At 44.5% G+C, this 23,768-nt stretch overlaps 2 protein-coding genes across 3 annotated transcripts in view; one reads left to right on the plus strand and one right to left on the minus strand.

Annotated features, from left to right (window-relative positions):
- The first annotated feature begins 2,001 nt into the window (after nt 1-2,001).
- On the plus strand, nt 2,002-12,343 carry LOC124264186. The gene is made up of 4 exons (XM_046698927.1): nt 2,002-2,261; nt 10,074-10,207; nt 10,763-10,930; nt 12,206-12,343. The coding sequence occupies exons 1-4, from the start codon at nt 2,002-2,004 to the stop codon at nt 12,265-12,267; spliced, it is 624 nt and encodes a 207-aa protein (XP_046554883.1). The 3' UTR covers nt 12,268-12,343.
- A 1,111-nt stretch (nt 12,344-13,454) lies between these two features.
- Nucleotides 13,455-23,768, minus strand: part of LOC124264198 (sodium-dependent multivitamin transporter-like) — a 38,154-nt gene continuing 27,840 nt past the window's right edge. The window contains exons 9-15 of one of the 2 annotated variants that reach the window (XM_046698936.1): nt 22,501-22,625; nt 21,311-21,381; nt 19,986-20,072; nt 19,050-19,270; nt 18,356-18,456; nt 17,465-17,574; nt 13,455-14,783 (exon numbers count right to left, since the gene is read on the minus strand). In XM_046698936.1, the coding sequence (XP_046554892.1) occupies nt 14,403-14,783; nt 17,465-17,574; nt 18,356-18,456; nt 19,050-19,270; nt 19,986-20,072; nt 21,311-21,381; nt 22,501-22,625 (1,096 nt within the window). In that variant the 3' untranslated portion in view covers nt 13,455-14,402. Of the gene's footprint in view, nt 14,784-17,412; nt 17,575-18,355; nt 18,457-19,049; nt 19,271-19,985; nt 20,073-21,310; nt 21,382-22,500; nt 22,626-23,768 lie in introns of both variants that reach the window. The other variant, XM_046698937.1, reaches the window with a different exon arrangement.

Genomic DNA, 23,768 nt, shown 5'->3' on the forward strand with positions numbered 1-23,768 from the left:
GGCTAGACTGGCGACCACGGTGGCGTGGTATGCATCGTTGACGAACGTTTTCCCCTCAGACATTATGTATATGATATAAAAATATATATTTATAACATGATATGTGGGTTGACCTCTAATTGTGGTTGTGGTGCTGGGGGTGGAGTGTTGGGTTGTGTATTATATAACATGAATAATGAGAGAGCCGCGGCGACAGTTGCGCCTGCAATCCACAGGAGTGGAGGGCTCCACATGTAGTTACTCTTGTGATGCTTGGTTAAACCTGCTTTTCTACCAGCGGCGACTCTCTTAGGGTTCTTCTTCCTGGTGACTGTAGGATTCTCCTACTGGGGAGGATTCTCCTCCTGGGGAGGGTTCCCCTCGTTCCCCTCCTGTGGAATTGGGCTCATTTCTTGGACAGCATCCATCTTGTATACCATTACTATTATTTTTTCCCTCCTTAAATTGGCAATGCTTTGCTGTGATGATCGCCGCCGTCACCGGGGCTAAAACCATACCGTATTTGTGGTACAGCACGCAGCTCACAGAGCTCAAGGCGTGTTCAATAAACGGGTCTTTCTAGAGGTCTTCCCACAGGTAAAGTCGACGCTCCGGGGGAATGGGAAGAAAGTACGACGCACTACCAGTGTAGATCTGGGTCATAGCCGATCCTATAGTTTTCATCATCTCGGCCCCGAGTCTAGCCTCATATCTTGCGTACAGCTTATCGATTTCTTCGGCTGACATTTTGTGAATTTTATCGGGAGTGTAGTCCCCAAAGTATTGTTTAGCTTTACGATTGTCGTCACTCTTATCATCCTGCGGCACCAACAGTTGTTCGAGCAGTTCATCACACTCCATCTTATAATGTAATAAGCAAGTTTTAGTTTTAATAATATAATACCCCATGCAGTTGAAACATAGCGAGATGAAGGTTAAGTTGCACACGATGAACACTTAAAAAAAAGTCATAACTATAACTGGTAAGTGCTAAACGCTTAGTTTTACTTAGCATTTGCTAAGCATTGCTAAGCTAAAACACCCTATAGGCCACGGGTTGGTCGGTCTTGAGCACGAGCTTAGCATGCTTAGTTTCAGCGAGCTGTTTCTTCACACGTTCTCGTTCTAGTCTGTTCATCACATCGTTCTCTCTCAAACACTCCTTGAACGAATCCCTGTCCTTGCAGTGGAATAAGGCCACCCATCGCATCTGCTCCCTAAAGGTCTTTCAACACCGAGTTGAACTTCTGCGTTAGCACCCAGACGCTGTGCTTTGCGTGCCGGCCGGAGAAGCCAGGTACGATAGCATGTCTCTCTTTTTTGTTATCTCTCGATTACTGCTGGAGTCGTCCAATATGAACAGCGTCGACTCCCCTTTAAATTTTCCGTGATAAACCTTCAACCAGTCCTGCAGACGTGTCCCCAGGTCGACTCTGTGTACGTCCGGGTCCGTCATCACCCAAGGTCTTTCTGTGTACGTTCTATTCATGTGCAAAGTAGGGCACATGATAACGATTTGTCAAACACATCCCGGTAGTACCCCTCCAGCATATCCAACACAAAAACGGGGTAGATCAATAGATGGCTTGCACGAATCTCCCATTGTCTATATTAAGTTGCGCGGCCATAATCATGTACAGATATAATTTCAACTTGCCTGCGGGTTGAGCCTTCTTGGTGATCTGGATGGTTATCCCCTCGCTGCCATTGTCGATGCGGCGACCGCTGCCGTGCAATTTATCGTCGTCCATGGATCACATGTTCAACAATAGCGCGTACTTGGTGGTTAGGTATTCCCCGATCTGCACAGAGGATAGGTCCAGGTCCTTGGCTATGTGTGGGTGTTGTTTGATAGCCGGTAGCTTTTTTATCTCATCCCACTGCTGGTATGCCCTCATACCATGGCTGAACAGCTGGTTGGGCACTCCCTCGATGGTCACTTCCACCTTTTCAATCTCGGGGTTGAAAAACTTCTCGCTGTCCCTTCGAAATGGCTCGTAATCCTCCACGGGGACGACCAGGATGCCTTTCATCGATCGTGTCGGCACGGATGAGAACGGCACGCTGCGATTGAAGGCTCACAGGGAGATCAATCTCGTAAACAAACGCACGAGAGAACCGCTTGCCTTATCAACACTCATCAATCGCCATGGTGGGCAACGGATCCGTGATGCACTAAACCTCATAGATTATTGGCCCAAGCTTCTCCCGAAGGCCGTCCAAGATCTGCAAGCAGCCAGGTCCGAACTCAACGATGAGCCCCAACGTGCCATCGATGAATTGTTGGCCACCTACCATAACAAACCCTTACCCGGGTTCAAATTTAACGTTCGGGAGCTGTGGGGGCTGGACAAGGCCATGCAAACCATTCGTGGGTCACTCGTGGACAACACTGCCAAACTGGACGCGATAGACGCCCACATCGCCCGTGAAAAGGCCAAACTCTGCGAAACGGAGGATGAGTCTCTGAAAGCCACCATCGAGGAACGAATACGTAAAATTTGGAAGAGGAAGGATGACCCGGCTGGAAACGGCGTCCTCCTTCCGAGAACAGCTTCGATCCCAGATCAGCCATGTGCGGGAAACCATTGATCGAGTCCTCTACCAGGACACCACGCTAGCTGACAGGATCCGAATCCTCTTCCGAGACCAAGGGATCACCATCGGCAGCATTCTGACGGCATTGGGCTTCATCATATCAACCCTGGTCGTGTCGCTGAGTGGGGGTACACCAAGTGGTGGTACACCCACCCCACCAAGCCCATCAGGCGATGTCAGAGACTGGGTAAAAAAACATCTGAAATCACTCGGCGAAGCTCTGGCTAAACTTGCTGGTAAGGCTGCCGAAGCCCTGCCCGGCATCCTGGGTATCATGGTCGTGGCTGCTCAGCACGCTGTCGAAAACAGTCACGTGGCTCGGTCAAAACCTGTGGGCAGCCGTCGTCGCCGTGGCCGGGCTGGTGTACGTAGCGGCTAAGGAATTTTTAATCAAAGGAGACCCAAACCGACCGCGATCCCGCCAACCACCAGCGCTGTTTTACGGTCGATGTGCTGCTGATTGGACGCCTGCACGTGTGGGGGTTGGGGCTGTCGGGGTGTGGGTTGAACCCTAGGCTCTGGGGGTGGCGCCACTATACCCGTCTCACCAGTCGTAGGGGGTGGGACGTGACTCACGTTGATGCCTGGTGTTGGCCAACTTTTGGTCGGCCGTGGCTACGATGATTTTGTTGTTGTAGCCCACCACTTTGTTGATTCTCAGTCGCATGTCGCTCGGAGCCATGTACAGTCCCACGTTGAACACGTAGTCGACTTTCGACCGAGCGTATTCCAACACGTCTTGGTAGTGTTGGATGGCACCCGGTAGATCGACCGGGGCAGCGATGGCATCCTCGACGTTGGACACGAACTGTTTCTGCGCGTCTAAAGCAGTACCCGTACCAATGATACCGGAGCAGCGTTTGATTCTGAGTGCCCAGCACGGTACACGCACGTTCGAATCGAGTCGTTTAAGCGTTCGATGCCGGCATGAGTAAACCCTCTCGACGTGTCCAGCATGAACTTTTTCCAGTCATCTGCGGGCCCCTGCTCGAACCTCCAGACTCGGTAATCCTTGCTGTCATCGAAAGCCATGTAACGGTCATCCTTCTCGTTTGTTGCGATGTGATGATACGACTTGTACCCCCATTCTTTCATCTTTTCGCTGGCTTCCACGAGGGGCGTGTTGTGAACGATAGGGATACCCAACCCGTGGTTCGGGCCCGGCAAACACCAATCCGTCTTCGGGTCTAGTTCGAATTCGTTGCAAATGCGTTCGTAGGCCCGTCTATCGTACGGGTTGTTTACTGCGTCCCATGCTTTGTCCTGTCCTGATCTCTTTGAGGATACGCCTGACCTGGTAGTACACGTGAAACGTGAACACAGACCTACCCAGCGGACCCGCCGAGTGTCACTCAAGGACAAGCCGCACCCCGTTGTAGCGCACCACACGGCGAAGTTGAGTTGATTCTGCCAGAACTGCATAGGGGTGTTGAACCAGGTGTGGACTACCTTAGCGTTAGTCACCGAAAACCTATACCTGTCAAACACATCTATAAACTGGGCTCTGAAATACAGCCAAGCCGTGACCACGATCTTCATGTGCGGGAAATCTATGTCCAGTTTAGGGTAAAACACTCCGGTTTGTACATTTTTAAAGTATTATATAATGGGTATATATACTCTAATATGTACGTGACACATCCAGGGATAACGAGCGATGAGTCAGTTCAGCTGATGCACGCGATCGATAACACGTCGGGCCAACTCGAAGACGCACTCTGCGATATCACCTACCTGCCGCGATGGACTAACATCAACGCCAGCAACAATAAGCTGTTCGTCAGTGGCGCCCGCAACCAGATAACTGACGGCTACTACAGCGTGTGCTCGCTTAGCGACGAGGTCTTCAAACCCTTGGGAGCTGAACTCAACGTAAACGACTCAAACGGCACAGTGGTGTTAACCAACAACGGAATAAACCCCTTGAGGCTCGGCCGACCATTGGAGAGGACACTCAGGATACCTCAGGACGAGATAAAACCCACAACTACTGTCACAGGCACGAAGTTACCCGACCTAGTACCGTACCGAGAGCTGTGCATTCATCTCGGTCAGCTGAGCACGACGGACAACATTCAAGGTGGCCACCCTTCCATGATACTGAGAGCCGTACCGGTGAAAACGGAGAAGTACAAAGACGGCAGAACCAAGTCGTTTTCATCGCGGCAGTACAAGATGTTAACTTGGGGCACTATCCCTGAGTTGGTAATGTCAGTGTTAGATATAAAGCATAATCCTGTGAATATAGGATACCTCAGCATAACGCTGCACATAAAATGACAAGCGCACAAGGTCCCGGAATGAAGTTGAAAAAATGCGTCAATGTGGGGATCTCCGACCTCGGGGACACGCGGGTTCGACGACCCCGGAGTAGATGGTAAACTATACGCCTTGCAGCTTAAAAACAGTATTTACAAACGCGTTGAAGTCCCCTCCATCTGTAGAACCCTAGGTGATATAGTAGATACCTCAGGAGCGGCCCTCAACACTCGGTCTGACCTAGTCCGCATCGGTGATGATAGATGGGCGGTATACCAATCGTTCGGAGGCAAACTGTTCGACTTAGAAGATGTTGAGAGAACGGCCGTTGTTAGAAACAAGCAGTATACCCTCGTCTTCACCGACGCCGACAAGTGGCTGTTGTTACCCGCTCAAGTCGACTGGTTTCTCAACATTAGTCTTGGCTCCCCCTACGTGTTCACGGAGAACAAAAACAACTACCTAAACAAAGTCGTGAACAACGGAACCCTGCTCGTGGCTTACATCCCGGCCCAGAGACGTAGTGTAATCATCAGCCCACTCTCCAGTATTGCAGCCCACATGCTGTCGAGCAAGCCCGGGATGCAAAACGTGGCATTGCAGGTGGTGTCTGAATTCGAAGGCGTGGTCAACATCCTGGAGAGTCTACCGGCGAACTCCACGCTGGTCATGCAAGTCGACCTAGGTGAACCACAGGGCGAAGTTGAAGTCGTGAAGGGGATCAAACTCCGGTGGGGAAACAACACCAGTATCAGGTTTGCACTGTTTACGTGCGGGTGGGTGTCGACTCCCACACCAATCTGCAGGGGGTCACCGTGACCGTGGAAGACACGATATCCTGCACTAAGATCTTCCTACCCGACAACATACACTTCATTGGGGTGAAGTGCACCCCTGAGAAATTATCAGAAAAACATTTGAACCTATCATCGACCCAACATCACGCTTAACGATCTAGGGGACACAGAGGGGTTCGATAATTCCCGGCGAGGAGGATGCCTTGTACGTCCTACACTTGAACGACAACGTGTATAGGCGGCGGCGATGGACGATCATCGACCCAACATCACACTCGGGGACCTAGGAGGCATAGAGGGATTCGATCAGCCCGGCGTGAACGGCACCTTGTACGCCCTGCGCTTAATAGGCGACGTGTACGTGCGGGTGCCTCTGGCAGACGACTTTAGAGAGCCCAAATGGTTGATCAACATGACCCTCACCACACCTTATATCTTGTTCCACAAAGGTAGGGGTGTCGCCGAAATTAAGAACGGTATCTTGCTCGGGGGTTTCATCCCCATGGGCTTTCAGAGTATAAGAGTTTCCCAAACACCAAATCGCCCGGGCTACGTTAAATACAACCAAGGATGCACCTTTAACATTTACATTATACGCTGGCCTACTACATTCAATGGTTATGCCCCCAGGCTCCACATTCATCATAGAATTCTTTTTCGGAGACGACATTGAGGGGGCTAGGGGGCGGGGTCCCCCCTGGCGCCTTTTACCTGGGGTGGAAATAAGATGGCCACATTCATCTTCATTTACGGACCACCATTGTCGTATCATCATACAATGGAGCTCGGACCCCTCACTGGGGTTGCTGCCCCCCTTAATAAGCAACCATATAGTTAGTATAGAACAAGAGTTACCTATTGACCTTTCCACTATTCACCTACACGAGAACGTAGGCCTTATAAGCCTCAAGTACATTGATCAACTATTAAATAGAGCCCAATTAAAAAATATCTTGTAATATATATTATACGCACAGGATGGGGCTGTACCCAGTCGTAGAGGAAGTCGCAAAGACACTGGAAACCGTAGACGGGTTCCGCTTGAGGCAGTTATGCCAACTAGAACAAGACCGCGACACACGGAAAGCACTATGTAAGAAGTACCATAGAGCTTTCAATATCGTGGACGGGGCTGATACTGTCCTTACGACAACCAGCATGGGACTAGGGGCGGCAGGTGTTGGGTTGTTGGCCACCATCGTGGCCGCACCTATAGTGCTAGGCATTGAAATAACAGGTGGGGTTGTAGGGGTGGTAGGGTTGGTGTTTAAGTTTGCATCAGCAGACTACACCGTAAGGCATTGAAACACGACGAGATCAGGGTTCTGGCCGAAGCAAAGCTGAACACGGTAAGTGAGCGTATTTCCACGGCACTCACTGACAGTAAGATCTCAGAGGAGGAATTTCGTTCAATCCTCTCTGAACTCGACAAGTACCGTAAGATGAAACAAGAAATCCGGTCAAAGTCTCGTAAGTCTGCTATCAGCGAAGACGAGAAAAAAAAGTACATAGAACAGGGGGTACGAAAAGCCCAGCAAGCCTTCATTACGAACACCAAAGAGATCATAGGCGATTCACATTAAACTGTTTCATCGAGGTCAACACGACATAGGGCGATCACAATAGTGCCACGTGATCAGGAAAGTGTCAGTTCGCGGTCATAGTGACCAGGAAGTTAACTGGGGGTTCAAATCTGGTATATACAATAGCGGGGAGAGATAAGGGCCTGACAAAAGCTTTATTTCATAAATGAAGCTTTACAGAGGCTTTTGTTGGAAATTATCTAGTACCCCCATTGTGTATACTACTCTCTGGCTTCCTGACAAACATGGTATGACTGTTAACGATTGTTCTTGTTTCATTAATGTTTTCTCAAAACTGACAAGGAGGTAAGATTCCATTTATGTATTTAGTTCGACACTGAGATACGTTTATAACATCCCATTCTAAATTCCAGAAGTCAAGATAAGATATGAAAATTCCAGGAATTTGAAAAATGTGCCTAAACCCGGATCTTAGATAGTGGTAGCAATGTGGTTTAATCTTCTCCAGCCCACGGTTGGTCGAGTAGAGTATGCCAGTAACCTTTGGTCGTGAGTTCGAATCCGAGATTGGCGCTGATATTGCTTCATGGCTTATCTCTGTGTAAGAATGCCAAGCTTACGTTGGACCTTTTCGCGCACATTGAGCTGCCATTCTCAAAATAGTAATAACGCTGATACGTCACTCACTCAGTGTATCCTGATTAAGATGCGGATTCGAACTGGACCCCAGCAACCTAGGTCTAAGCGGCGACCTATCGTGTGATCATTCTCAGATGCAATGTTGCTCATAGTATCAATCACTGGTTTGCCTCCATTATTTACAGATCGGGGGCGGTGGGGTAGACTAGTTGTTAAAGCGTTCGCTCGTCATGCTGAAGACCCGGGTTCGATTCCTCACATGGATACAATGTGTGAAGATCATTTCTGGTGTCCCGCCGTGATCTCACTGAAATGTTGCTAAAAGCGGCGTCAGTCCAAGTAAACTGAGGCTCGGTATTATTCGTTACACTGCTATACTGAGTCCAACAAAACCTAGTAGAAGGTCGCGTCAGCTAACCTTTTGGACTGACCAATCAGAACACAGCTTACCAAATAGCGAAAGTTAAAGGTCTCATGCAGCGTAAAACACAACTTTGCAGATTCTGATACCTTTCGGTATGGTCTTACCGAAAAAATCATCAAAATTGCAAATTCAACTTATAAAAGTGAAAAATAACGCGATGAAAAAACCAAGTTTACTTGGACTGAAAGCGGCGTAAAACTATACTCACTCACTCACTATTTTACAGATCGCCGTTATATAACTCGAATATTGAGCACCCCTGAAGGGTTAGAACTGGCCTTCAGCAGCCCATGTTTGTCGTAACAGGCGACAAACGGAATCGGGTGGTCAGGCTTATATCGTATCCCAATTGCGTAGATTGGTGCTCATTACGTTGATCACTGTATCGTTTGGTACAGACACGATTACTTACAGATCGCTGCCATATAGCTTGGATATAGCTGAGTGAGGCGTTAAACCACACACACGCGCGCGCACGCACACACGTGTCGCAAAACACATCTGTCATCTCGAACATTTATGAAAAAACATTCTGTTGGCTCTCCGACAGATAGTTTAGACGAGACAGGAAACGTCCAAAGCGACCCATAGTGTTCATTTCAACGTCCCTTTCAAATGCTTCGTCACGCAGCACTGTCCCTGTATTTCCTTGACGAGCAAACAGATTATTTACTTTTTTTTAAATGAAATGTACTATCATGTCTTCCACTCTCAAAAAAATTTAGATCATTGGATTGCTTGCATAAAAGTAGGCAATCAGTCACAGAAAACTATTCTCCTGGAAACAATGGACAAGAGCAGCCATTTTAGCATTGTGTATTCTTGTACAGATCTTCAAGAGCCAGTCTAAGTAAACTTAGGCTCAGTATTATTCGTTACACCGCTATATTGAGCCTAACAAAACCTTGATTGAAATAGAATCGGTGTCACACACACCAGTTGTTAAAGCTATAAGTAACATCTATGGAACAGTTTAGGTTCTTATTTCAGCGCCAATCAACTGTGTCAGTTTATATATTTTGTATATTTCAGCGGCCATGTTCACCTTAGCCATTTTTTGCGTCCTTTCTTGCAATCGGGTGAGTTGTCGAGTGGAATTGAATTTTCATACTCTAATGTGTATGTTTTGATTATTTCTTATTATAGCAAGTTTGTTATATACATGTATGTGTTTGTGTATTCAATCTATACTTCAGTAATTAATACTAACTAATACGCGTATTTATGATGTTTGAGAGATTTGATGTACATTTCATATATTATTGTTTCATTACTTGCTGTATATTTTACTCTAAGTGCTTATAACGAACTACGGGGCGGTGGGGTAGCCTAGTGGTTAAAGCGTTCGCTCGTCACGCCGAAGGCCCGGGTTCGATTCCCCACATGGGTACAATGTGTGAAGCCCATTTCTGGTGTCCCCCGACGTGATATTGCTGGAATATTGCTAAAAGCGGCGTTAAACCCAACTCACTCACTCACTATAACGAACTACTGTTATAATTGATAGTTCATTTGGGTTCGTTATACGCGTAATTTACTCTCGCACAAACAAAACTATTTAGCAGAATTCCGAAATGCAGGTTATAAAGCATAATTTGTGTACATTTCGTAAATAGCGACGAAATGGTTTGATTTTACAGGCTCAGTGAGAGCTGGTTGAATACGTGTCGTCACAGCCAGGCAACGTGGAACGTTGCTCGCAATATCAACCACTTGTTTATCGGGTTTCGATAATTGCCAGGCCGCTGCGTGTATTAAGAATGTTGCCTACTAGGATTGAATCAATAAATGTAATAATAATATAATGTATCACATCGGTGGTGTTTGTTTCAGTCTGTGCTACCCATCAGGTCACGTGGGGGACAGCAAGGAAGCGAGGAGGCTGTTCGGAATAGCTGATACAGATGGAAACAAGACCCTGACACAAGATGAATTTCATGCCATATTTCTGGACTTCGATCTTGATTGTAAGTTGTGGTCTGAACGAGTCACAGTCGTCAGCTACTTTCGAGAAAAATAATTTCACCCCTGTTGTTATACGAATACTATTGCTGACGTCATTAATACAGAATAGATGAGGTCATACAGACACCAGAATGACGTAGAGGGCATGCCATTGTTGACGCAATGCATACACCATTTGTGACGATGCCAATACCTGTTTTTGACGTAGTATTAGTATTATTATGTTTTACAGATTAAAGATAGTATGCAGCAGAGAGGGTTCGGGTGATCCTGGCACAGTCAGGCTGGTAAGGCTCATCATCAGCTCAGGGCGCTTGCCCCCTCTACACGCAGCCCAGACAGCGAATGGGACTTCTCCCAGGAAACGCTGCCTAGTCGAACCCACCAAGAACTTTCCTGAGAATATGAAGGCTCCCCAACACTGCAGCCTACTGCATTATCCTTATTATTATTATGGCTGTTATTATACTCCATGCTATTGTGCAGTTTGATGTTATGATTATGTTTATTGTTATTATGACTATTGTTATTAGCATTATATTTGTTATATTTGTCAGCGGACCACCAGGTAACCAGCAATGAGTTCGTCACAGACTGGGCAATCAAGAACCTCGGACCCCCAAGCGAAGCCATCGTCCTGTTCCACAATATTGACGTCAACAAGGACGGCGTCATCACCGAGGATGTTGATTTGCCCTACATCTTCCACTACTTCGACCAGGACGGTAAGCGACGTCCCTTTCTGTGCATCTAGAGTTTATGAGTGGACGTTGTTTGCAGGCCGATGTTGTACGCCGGGTTTATCCATGGCTGCGGTACAAAACAATAGCCATGCCCTTAAGATGTTGTTTGTTGTCAACCTAAGGTTTGCCTGGCGTCACAGAAGCCTGAATAACATTGAGTGAGTGAGTGGTTTGTTGCTTAACACCGCACACAGCAATATTCCAGCTCTATGGCGGCAGTCTGTAAATAACCGAGTCTGGACCAGACAATCCAGTGATTAACAGCTCGATCTACGCAACTGGGATACGATGACGTGTGTCAACCAAGTCAGCGAGCCTGACCACCCTATCCCGTTAGTCGCCTATTACGACAAGCATGGGTTACTGAAGATCAATTCTAACCCGGATCGTCACGGGTCTGAATAACATGGCAACAGCTCAAAACAGTATTTGTCACTGACACGTTTTCCCCGTGCATGGGCAAGCATTTACACTCGTAAATAAGCCTGAATCGAATAACATGAAGCGAACCAATATCTGTTGCTGTCTTTTCTTTAACACCGTGTCGCAGTAACCCTTTTCCCTGTTGCATTTTGTATATTATGGGACAGTGGGGTAGCCTAGTGGTTAAAGCGTTCGCTCGTCACGCCGAAGACCCGGGTTTGATTCCTCACAAGGGTACAATGTGTGAAGCCCATTTCTGGTGTTCCCCGCCGTGATGTTGCTGGAATATTGCTAAAAGCGGCGTAAAACCATACTCACTCACTGTAGTTTATATTTTTTTCTCAGGACATGAAGGGACACAAGTTCAGTGAGTTAGCGATTATGGTTTTACTCCACTTTTACCAATTTTCCATCAATATCACGGAATGAGCTTCACACATTATATCCATGTGGGGAATCGAACCCGGGCCTTCGGCGTGACGAGCGAACGCTTTAACCACTAGGCTACCCCATCGCCCCGCACGCAAGTTGAAAAAATATGTTAGTTACGCTCAGAGTTGTGAAGTAGTGCTGATGTTTTGGGGCGGTGGGGTAGTCTAGTGGTTAAAGCGTTGGCTCGTCACGCCGAAGACCCGGGTTCGAATCCCCACAAGGGTACAACGTGTGAAGCCCATTAGTGGTGTCCCCCGCCGTGATGTTGCTGGAATATTGCTAAAAGCGGCCTAATGCCAAACTCAGTCAGTCAGTCAGTGCTGATGTTTTGGACGGTTGTATTTATGTATTTATTAATTAACTTTTGACTTACTGGATTTAACTTGTGTATTTTTCTTTCAGAAGACAAGTTGGTCACCGAAGCTGAGTTCGTCGTTCAGTGGGTGAAGATGTCGGTATCCTAGTCCCAAGCGAGACTTGAACACAGCTTCTATCTGAGTGTATCTGACATCTTCTGAATTAAAATCTAACCGAAATATCCAGTTCATCTTGTTGTTCTTTATAAGAGTTGTCTACCCTGGTATTCCGAGCCGTGAATTTCCAGCTTAGAATCGATCTTCAGTAACCCATGCTTGTCGCAAGATGCTAACGGGATCGGGTGGTCAGATTCGCTGACTTGTTTGACACATGTCGTATCCCAATTGCGTAGATCGATGCACATGCTGTTGATCACTGGATTGTCTAGATTATTTTCAGACGGCGCCATATAGCTGGAATATTGCTGAGAGTGGCGTAAAAACTAAACTCATTCAATGGTTTTGCCAGAATCTTATTATCGTGAGTCCTAATCCTTTATTTTGATTGTTGGTTTGTCAGGCTCAGTTTTGGTAATTGTCTAAAACCAGATAAATTTGGATGGGGTACAACTACTTGACTTTTTTGCTCACCAGACAAGTGAAACTTTATATTCGCGTGTCTGTCCAGAAAATTTGCAAACCTGCTTAGAAAGAAAGGTGACATTTCAAATTGTAGCATGTTTGGTGAATGTGAGTTACTTGTGACTCAGCATGCATGTTCCATTTTTTCACATCTTGAATTTAGATCAGCTATGCACTTACATTCTCTCAGCATGCGATGAACCGTGAAGGTCCGGGTTGAATATTGATCTTTGAACAGTAACCCATGCTTGTCGTAAGAGGCGACTAACGGGATCGGGTGGTCAGACTCGCTGACTTGGTTGATCGATCCTCATGCTGTTGATCACTGGGTTGTCTGGTCCAGACTCGATTATTTACAGACCGCCGCCATATAGCTGGAATATTGCTGAGTGCGGCGTAAAACTTAAACTCACTCATTCCCTAAACATGCGATTACTTGACAGCAAAACGATAACTAACTGAAAACGTACACAGAAAGCTCGACACACGCAATTCGGGATATGCATCGTCGAGATATGTGTAGTTTAGATATAGGCATTATGAGATACATTATGTCGACAATAGCATCATGTCGAGATATGCATCATGTCAAGATATAGATTATATTCAGATGTGTATCGTGATATCTATAATGACCAGATATCTGTTACGTCGAGATGTGTGTCATGTCGAGATAAGCATGTAGTCGAGATAAACAATGATTGAATCGAGTGTATCAGTAACGGTTTATTTGACAACTCAATATAGACATATGAAGACGAGGACCTAGCCTGCTAGACCCCATAGTTGACCCCCAACCCCCATATAACGGTACAGGGTTTGACCGACCGTCTTGCCACCCGTGTCCGAGTGGCAAGTTTAACGGACTTAATTCCACCCACCGACTGTTGTCAAGTCCACACGGGCAATTGTCCACACTTACTGTTAACCCGCGACCCCAGGGTCAATACCACGGTACATGTCCAAAATCCACTGACTGTTTGCCTGTGTCCCAAAAGCCAGTATAACGGTACATGTCACCACACACTTACTGTTGACCCGCCATCCCTAGGGTCAATATAACGGTACTTGTCTCAACATACCGACTGCTGACCCGTGACCCCAGAGTCAGTATAACGGTACTTGTCTCCACCCACCGACTGCTGACCCGTGGCCCCAGAGTCAGTATAACGGTACTTGTCTCCACCCATCCACTGCTGACCCGTGACCCCAGAGTCAGTATAACGGTACTTGTCTCAACCCATCCACTGCTGACCGTGGCCCCAGAGTCAGTATAACGGTACTTGTCTCAACCCATCCACTGCTGACAGTGGCCCCAGAGTCAGTATAACGGTACTTGTCTCAACCCATCCACTGCTGACCGTGGCCCCAGAGTCAGTATAATGGTACTTGTCTCCACCCATCCACTGCTGACCGTGGCCCCAGAGTCAGTATAACGGTACATGTCCCCAACCCACTGACTGCTGGCCTGTGTCCCAAGAGCCAATAAAAGAGAAAGTGCATGCCTCCACTGCCCTAATCCCGTGTCTTCAAGGCTAACAAAATGGCATGTCTCCACATACAGTTTCCGCACGAGTTGCTATTGCAAATATTTTTACAACATACTTAATCAGAGTATAAATGCTAATATCCATCCGCATACACAAACCCTGTAATATACATCAAAATCTGGTCATTGTTTCACTGTATCTATGGGACGGTTGTCTCTTTAACCTGGGAAGAACATCACTCTTTCCAACACGTGTCGTGTCAATTTCAGTAGACCTGGTGTTCATTTCACCAGGAAGAGTGTTCATTTCAATAATTTCTGAAGAATTTTCTCCTTTTTGTTTTACGTGTCCATTTTGTTCATGAGAACTGTGTTCCTTAGGGGTGATAAATGCATCGTCGATGACGTCATCAAACACCTCCGTGACGTCGTAGCTGTCAACTGGTTCACTCTGTTGGCTTGATATGCTGTAGTCATCGTCGTTGACCTCCCAGGGCGGCACGCGTCCCGTGGTTTTGAAAATCCAGTCTGTGTTGAAGAAGTCAATTTCGTCCTGAAATGTACAAGATGTTGAAATACAATAACACTGAGTGAGTGAGTGAGTGAGTGAGTGAGTGAGTGAGTGAGTGAGTGAGTGAGTGAGTGAGTGAGTGAGTGAGTGAGTGAGTGAGTGAGTGAGTGAGTGAGTGAGTGAGTGAGTGAGTCGCATACCAAATGTTTGTTTGTTGTTTAACGCAGCGTAAATGTAAATAATCGAGTTTGGACCAAACAGTCCAGTGACCAACAACATGAGAATCGATCTACACAATTGGGATACGATGACATGTCAACCAAGTCAGCGAGCCTGACCATCCGAGCCCGTTAGTCGCCTCTTACGACAATCAAGGGTTGCTGAAGACCAATTCTAACCCGGATCTGCACGGGCGGGCCCTGAATATGTTTCCAGGTTTATCATTACTCTGCCCATGCTCTTGGGTGGAGCGAAGTTGTATACTCATCGCTGACTGCATCGCTTTGGGTTATCACAGACAGTAAACTAGTATGCGGCCTTAAAAGCAATTCACATACTCACTGTAACCCGGGGTATTATGACAGCGAGAAACAAATATGGCTGCCCCTCCGTACTTGTACCCGTTTAAACCTGTCAAATCCCGGATGGGAGCAAAATAGATAGCGAGTATATATTGTACATGTTACACTAATACCCATAATCCATTGTCAGATCATATTTGCTTATCCTTACACAAAGCAAAGCAATACCTCGGCTTAATTGATGTGCTGCGCACGAAACAGGAAGCGGAAGGCAGAAAGGACATGTTATTCAATGTCATTTAAATCCAATACGACAAGGACCGCCTCCGCGGTGTAGTGGTTAAAGCGTCCGCCCGGAGAGCGGAAGGTCGCGGGTTCGATCCACGACCGCTTCATACCTAAAGACGTTAAAATATGGTACTTGTTGGTCCCTGCCTGGCGCTCGGCATTAATGGGTACAACAAGGACTGGTCGGCTAGGAGTCAGTATAATGTGTCTGAGTGGGGTATTCATGTTTCACTGCGGCATGGTATCTCAGTGGGATAAAACTATAAAACCAGCTTAAGTCTGGGCTAGTACAAGCAGCTGCACATAAACATACACACGCATGCACGTCGTCATATGAGCGAAATATTCTCAAGCACGACGTTAAACCCAATTTCACCTCACCTCACCTCAACTCAATACGATAAGGATCTAAAAAAGAGTTAGGTGAATGTGCTAATCAGCCAAAGAGGGTCTCAAACACAAATGCAACCGACAACTAAGATATTCTACTGTGCATAATTTACATGTCGTTTTTGAGCGCGACGCCATCTGATCCAAATCGGTGTACGTTTGGGGTGTTTTGGCAGGTTTCCTTAGCTAAGACCAAAATTTCCGAAAAGAAATGAAGCCGAATGGTTTCAGAAAGCAGAGATGTGATTGATTCAAAAATCCATGGTGTCTTCATTTATACTGGGAAGTCAAAGTGTTTTCTTTATGAGACCTTCCTCATTTCTCCAAGCAGAGAACTATCGGCTCTCATAAAACACAGGCATTTGTAGTAGTTAAGCTACCAGTAGCAGATTACCGTTTCTGAACTTTTATTTTGCTTTTAATTGCATTGCAGACTCCCGAGTTATATTGATTCGTTATTCGTTTAATCAAGTGTATAGACGTTAGACATACATACATGACAATTTGACACAGTGCGCATGTCTGAGCGATTGACGTCACAGTTCTTACGTCGCAGTGACCAATACCAGACCGCAAATTACACAAAAATATCACACAGAATGTAGTCTAAAGATTAGTTAACACAAATTATACAATTTTATGTAAATTTATGAAAACTAACAATTCGTGACAAATATATAACAACCAATGCTCACAATTAAAGCCATCACACAGCAAACAAACAAACAAACAAACAAAAACAAACAAACAAACAAAAACAAACATTTGGTGGATACGGATGAGTGAATGTTGATCATGGCGTCCTTTGGAAACATGGTGTAGTGGTTAAAGCGTCCGCCCGGAGAGCGGAAGGTCGCGGGTTCAATCCCCGACCGCGTCATACAAAAAGACGTTAAAATATGGCACTTGTTGGTCCCTGTCTGGCGCTCGGCTTTAATGGGTACAACAAGGACTGGTCGGCTCGGAGTCAGTATAATGTGTCTGAGTGGGGTATTCATGCTTCACTGCGGCATGATATCTCAGTGGGCTAGCACTATAAAACCAGCTTAAGTCTGGGCTAGTACCAGCAGCCGCACATACACATACACACGCATGCACGTCGTCATAAGAGCGAAATATTCTCAAGCACGACGTAAAACCCAATTTCACCTCACCTCACCTCACCTTTGGAAACAGTCATCTCTAAGTACAGCCAAAGTTCAGGACAGAACATGACCTCCGACTCCATTGAGCCTACTGATGTGGATTGGTTGGCCACAATGGTTGATTACCAGTCGTCGTGCTACCTAACTGCGTTTACATTTGCTTGTGCTATCGGCCACTGGTTTTCTTGAGCAGGATTCGATTATTTACATTCATCCGTTGAATGTCGCTGAATGTGGCCTTATACAACATTCACTCAAGGGGTGAAATCAATGGCAATAAATCACATTACAAACAAACACATTGATTAAGCATAAGCAAAGCGTTACCTGGGATCAAGTCTGAGGGATTCGGGATAATTTCGGGTTCGAGTGATTCTACCTCTTTCTCCTCCCGGTTGACCTTGACACAGGACAAGGGGAGATAACAACACAGACGGTCACATGCCCGGTGGATGAAGCTGGCCTTCACCTTACTTGGGGTGTTGAAACCTTTCAAGAGGAACACATAGTATTAATATTGATACAAGAAGTCATAAAAAAACCAGCTGTGGTGTTTTTTTCCAAATTAGATAAGTGGTCCAAAATTGAGAAAGCTATGTGTCCATGAAGGTATTATAACATATTGATTTTAATGCACTAGTAAGTACAGTCGAGCACCGTTGTCTCGATATTCATGGGACCAAGAAAAAATATCGAGTTATCCGAACTTCGAGATATCCGACCAGGGCATATCATGACATATCACTATGGAAGTTAACAAAACAAAAAGTAAATTTCATGTATATTTATTTGTATATACATTTTTACTCACAGGGATCGCAATCACACATGATACCCTCATTGGATTCTCAGTATGTTTTGATTCGAAACTATAATCCGTTATAAGTACTTTTCAAATTCAAATTTCGTTTTTGGCAAACATCTAATATTTTAACATAATAAGTCATTGGATACATTCATGGAGACGTAATATTTTAATGGATACATTCATGAAGATTCGTATTGCTACATGGAGTATTTCATTCAAATTATTTTATCATATTCATATATTGATATCTGTTCCCTCTTGCTGAATATTCAAACTGGGGTTACTATTTACATACGTTATTCTGTGCAGAGAAATCATGATGGTCGGTTCAAAACACCATATCAATCTTTGTTGGTTTCACCCAAATTGCAAATGTCTGTAATATGTATCATTTCAGGTTTTCAAACAGAAACACTTTTCAAAACTACGTTAACTCACTCATTCACTCACTCACTCACTCACCTGTACACGGGGACGTGATAAAGGTCACGATGACCCCGGTCAAGACCGACACAAGAACAGCATACAGCGCATACCACAGGTAAGACATATGGTAGATCCACCTGAAATATACAAGAGGGGTCAAGATTCACTGATATATCGATGCTATGCGATACAGGTCCCGCCAACCAATGTGTCGATTATCGTTTAATTTCTGTATCGATCTGCAACTCAAAATATGTATCTCAATAACCCACTCTGACAGCTATCATTTCTAACCGTGTCTTATTTATCAACAGGAAACGAATTGATAAATCCGATCCTCTTACGTTGTAATCATCGTAATGATCGGCTTGACATAATACATCGCGTGTCTCGAAGTACGGATAACTCGAAACATGATCCTCATAATAATTTATCTAACTGCACCTTATTTTGTTCAATGAAACTGATCGCATTACACTATTATAACTATTATGATCGACACTAACGTTTGACATGATACATTCTCTGTCTCGAAGTACGGAGAACTCGACTTAATCACATGGTCCGTCGACTAATATTTCTAACCGTAACTTAGTTTTTATCTGTGCTTCAATCATCATCATGATCGGTTTGACATAATATATCGCTTATTTCGAATTACTGAAAACTCGACTTTTATACATGGCCCCAAAAACTCGAAAGTTTCACTGCAAGAAAAACTCAGTCTTACAGGTCCTCTCCCTTGGGTTCGACAGACGATACAGCCATCGTAGAATTGAGGATAGAAGCTATGTGGTTGTCGCTGATGCTGCAGTTGCGTAGAACGCCAACCCAGTCGCCACATGCGTTGATACTGACGTTGCTGACGGGAGGGACTGGGAGGATGAGCGTACTCCCAACGCCTGCCCAGAACGCCAGTACCGTGGACAATATCAAGCCACAGAGTGCACCCTGAAAATAAAAACTACATTTGTACTCAATTATTCTGGCATTGACCTCGGTCTGTCTGTTTAAAAGTCTTGATAACTCAGGACAATCTCAGTACAATCAAATCTTTGTTTGCAGTTCAGTTAAACCCAATCTCAGGATATCCCGTTACAGGTCACGTCAAAACGTCCTTTCATCCGACCAATCAGAGCGACGCTTACAAGATCACGCACGAGAAAGTTCGAATGTGTTCTCTAATCAGCCTCGAAAAGATTTAAAACACTGGGGTTCGAATCACTATTTGGACAATAAGTTTTAAAAATAAAAATCTACACGTTTGCAATCATATATTGTTTTCAGATGTTATGAATAACATATTTTTCAAATTTGAACGAAACCGGTGAAGAAATAAAGATTTTAGAAAATTTATATACATGTAATATTATTATTGTCCAAACAGGGGTTCGAACCCATGTGATTAAAACGGTGTATTCCGAAGAACAGGTGTAGGCCTAACTGATCATGAACGTTCTCTCGCTCAATAGCATATACATTTAAATCGGGAAGGACTTCCGGTAACCAGGGGGAGGTCCTGGCACTCAGAGTAAGTGAAATACTACTGAAATCTGACTGAATGGAAACTAGTTCGAAACGACCAAGAAATGCATAAAACAGAGTTCGACACAACCGTATTCAGCTGTGTATACACAAATGCTGGACTCGGCATCAGACCACTTACCCATGCATTGATGAACGGTATAAAAATCCCGGAAATGAACAAGCCAAGGAGTGGCCCCCCACTCATCCCAAAGATGCTGAGTACGATCTGTGAAGAAAAAATGTGTCGCGCCATGTAATGACAGAACTGGAGAACATATTATCCGGCAATCGTTTAATACAGGTGAACTTTCACTATTGAATAAGTCTACACCTTGTGATACATGACTTGAAGCTGAAGATCATTATAATCTGTGAAAATTGGCTGAACTGAAGTGCGTCTTCAGGGAGGTGTGGTGCCAGGTTACACTACACTAAATCAGTATCACATGCTCCTGCGCGAGAGCCGTATGTAAACAAGTGAGAGAGACAGAGACATGTGACAGCTGTTATTGGATGAAATAGTGTAAGATGTTTGTTTTTTAAAAGCACATCCAACCAGTAATTAAAACTGACCACAATTTTAAGTATTTAGTGCTGTCATTTTTATCACCATGACTTATGCTTATTGTGTGTACAGATATTTTCCAGTAGGTGACATTTGGTGCGGAACTGGGGTTGATGTGTTCCGCTTCCTGTGCTCGCAAAACGAGCCGGACAAGTTGGCCTGATATTTTGTTTTATGGTAGTTTAAAGGCCAGAGTGTACCCATGTGTACATGGAATGGCTGTTGATAGCCTGGATATTTTTTAAAATATATAAGGTTACTATAGAAGTCAATGGGGAAACATTTGGTGGTGTGTAACCTGCCACCCCCTCTATGTCCAATGTTCGTGTACGCATGTAGATACTTGTTGGTGGGCTCTTCACGTTTCAGCTATTTACTTCACTTTTAAAATGCTAAATGATATGTTGGAATAGAAAGTAAGACCTAATTAAACAAGCAATCTCAATTATATGTTTATTATGGGTATCTATGATCAGTGTGTGAAATAGTTTCCAAATTGTGCTAGATATGCCTGAAAGTTACTAGCCCACAAAATAATTCACTAGACCGAAGTTTGAATGTAGACACGGGTTTCATCATTAAGCTGCTAACATGATGAACATTTTTATCAGGTCATAATCTTGCATGATTTAATAGTGTATTATAACTTAACACGTTGGAGAGTGATATATTTACAAAATGACCCCATGAAAATTCACTAGCCAGTCGAGCCAGTGACTGTGGAGATGTACTGGCCCGACTGGATTTTCACTTGCCACGGGCTAGCGGACCATTACTGCCTATGATGTGTTTCGGTGAATGGATTCACTTTTCATAGGTTTGTAATTGTCAAGTGTATACTTTCTTTTGCCCGGTAGTGTGGTATATATGATAGTGATGAATCGTTACACCCTAACTACCTGCAGCACTGTTTGTCCAAGAAGTCGTGCCAGAAACGCGACGCCAATGACGGTTCCGCCAAAGACTAACCCTGAAATGAACAAAATAAAGTTGAAAAGACGTAAATAAAACATGTGACTGTGAGACACACCGGCATCGGTCAAAAGAACGCTGATAGATATATGTAAAATATATTTTTTAAAATAACAAATCAATATGATCGTAATAATTTCTTATGACACATTCTCTTGGCGGTTTTGAATAGCTAAACTGCTGGAAAAGCAATGGTTACTGGTTATATTTATATTTTTTGCCCCCATTTTTTTGCTGAACATTTCAGTGGTGACAGGCCGGGAAAGCCACATTTCAAAAATGACTATTGCCGGGAAGGCCACATTTCAATTACATGGCTGTAGCCGGTAAAGCCACATTTCCAATAGATTAATTAATTAATGGATTAATGAATTAAAGCACCACCTCACTGACACGCCGTAGTATGACTGGAATACTGTTAAAACGGCGATAAACTTACTCACTTCAAAGATACGTATACGAGCGCTTCCAGTGGAGATGAACTAGGACGCGGGAAGAGCCGTAACTATTGCCGGGAGAGCCACATCAATTTAGGCTATCTGTTTCGGAAATGTGGCTCTCCCGGCCTGTAACCGATATTGTCGCTATCACTAGGGCTGCGCAATATAACCGGTTTACCGGTATTTACCGTTTCAGACATGAAAACGATACGTATTGCGATACGCTGATCGAAAACCGGTATTTTGACATGCATTCGGAAAACTTCGTAACACTCGGAAATCTTCGGATATTTCCGTTTTTAATTGTTCTTTTCCCTGTCTCATTAGTGCCAAATGTTACTTACATTTTTATTTTGTCATGATTAAAAGTTTTATTAAAAGGTTAATCAATCATAGTGATTTTGTTGTGTTTTTGCTTTATAATCAAGCATTAACTCGATTATAAATAGTTTTTGTTGAAAAAATAATTCTTGCAATATATTGCAATACATATCGCAATATATGCTTCCGCATCGCAATATATCGCAATATGAAAATTCTCTGCAATACCCACCCCTAACTATCACTAAAATATTCCATGTTTTACGAGCGAGACACAAGGTCGGCGTGGTAATCATTTGTCTTAAGACTGAACTGTATTTCTCTTTTGATTTCCCGGATTTGATCAGACTACCAACCTATAACTTTAGCTGTCCTGTTGACGAAGACGGTAGACGGAACCCAGTTCTTGGACTCCCACGCCAGTTTGAGAATATCCTCCAGGAACACGATGGAGAGTGCATTGAGACCAGACGAGATGGAGCTGTGAACAGGTGAAATGCTAATCAAAGAAATGTTGAGTATGATTTCGAATTTATGACACAGAAAGCTTACACAATAATTCACAAGTTAGCATTTAACCCGTGAACATCCGGGTTAGAATTGGTCTTCAACAACCGATGTTGGTCGTCACAGGCGGGATCGGGTGGTCAGGCTGACTGACTCACATGTCATCGTATCTCAGTTGCGTAGATGGATGCTCATGCTGTAAAATTGCGGAGTGTTACTAAAACAAACCAAACAAGTTAGAAATTTAATTCTTCATGTAAACGGGTTTGTAATTTTTAGGTTTGGGCTTTTTCTTTCGTTTGTATGTTTGTTGTGTATGCGTTTTTTGGTTTGGATTGTTTTTTGGCTTAGTGGATTTGTTTGTTTATGTTTTTTTGTTTATGTTTTTGTTTGTTTATGTTTTGTTGTTGTTGTTGTTTGGTTGTTGTTGTTGTTTGGTTGTTGTTGTTGTTGTTGTTTGGTTGTTGTTTTGTTGCTGTGGAATATTGCTGAGTGCGGCGTTAAACAACAAACCAACCAGCCATATTGATTATTTACAGACCCTCGCCATATAGCTGGAATATTGGTGATTGCGGCGTAAAACTAAACTCAATCACTCACTCATTGTTCCAGACAGGCAACATATAGCTAATCCATCCCCACCCCTTATCGAGGCTTGACCTATATTTAATGTACTTCAAATCCGTCTTGAGACACTGTCTAGTTTGCACACGGGACTAATCATACCGTCTAGACGTATACTGAACACAGACAACAGACTTAGGGATGTAGACTGCCAGAAGTGTGATAGGTGTTGACAGATCGAACATTTGACACTACATACTGCACGTCCGTTGTCAAATTCCACATTGCCCCGGCAAATCTACAGGTAACACAACACAACACAACACTCCTTACCGTGGATATATAAATAACAGGGGTGACACGAAAAGCCGGACTCACAGATTTATTGATTGACTGTTTTCTAACGCCGCACTCAGCAATATTCCAGCTATATGGCGGCGGTCTGTAAATAATCGAGTCTGGACCAGACAATCCAGTGATCAACAGCATGAGCATCGATCTACGCAATTGAGATACGATGACATATGTCAACCTAGTCAGCGAGCCTGACCAC

Source organism: Haliotis rubra, unplaced genomic scaffold, assembly GCF_003918875.1.
Source record: "Haliotis rubra isolate DU_JTF1 unplaced genomic scaffold, ASM391887v1 Scf912, whole genome shotgun sequence".
Classification (NCBI taxonomy): Eukaryota; Metazoa; Mollusca; class Gastropoda; order Lepetellida; family Haliotidae; genus Haliotis; species Haliotis rubra.

Bases quoted from the DNA above. Each gene is read 5' to 3' on its own strand.
- LOC124264186 (XM_046698927.1), top strand. From the start codon at position 2,002: ATGCCTTTCATCGATCGTGTCGGCACGGATGAGAACGGCACGCTGCGA. The intron at 2,262-10,073 runs GTTGGCCACCTA...TGTTTGTTTCAG, and splicing joins CAACGTGCCATCGATGAATT to TCTGTGCTACCCATCAGGTC. The intron at 10,931-12,205 runs GTAAGCGACGTC...TTTTTCTTTCAG, and splicing joins CCACTACTTCGACCAGGACG to AAGACAAGTTGGTCACCGAA.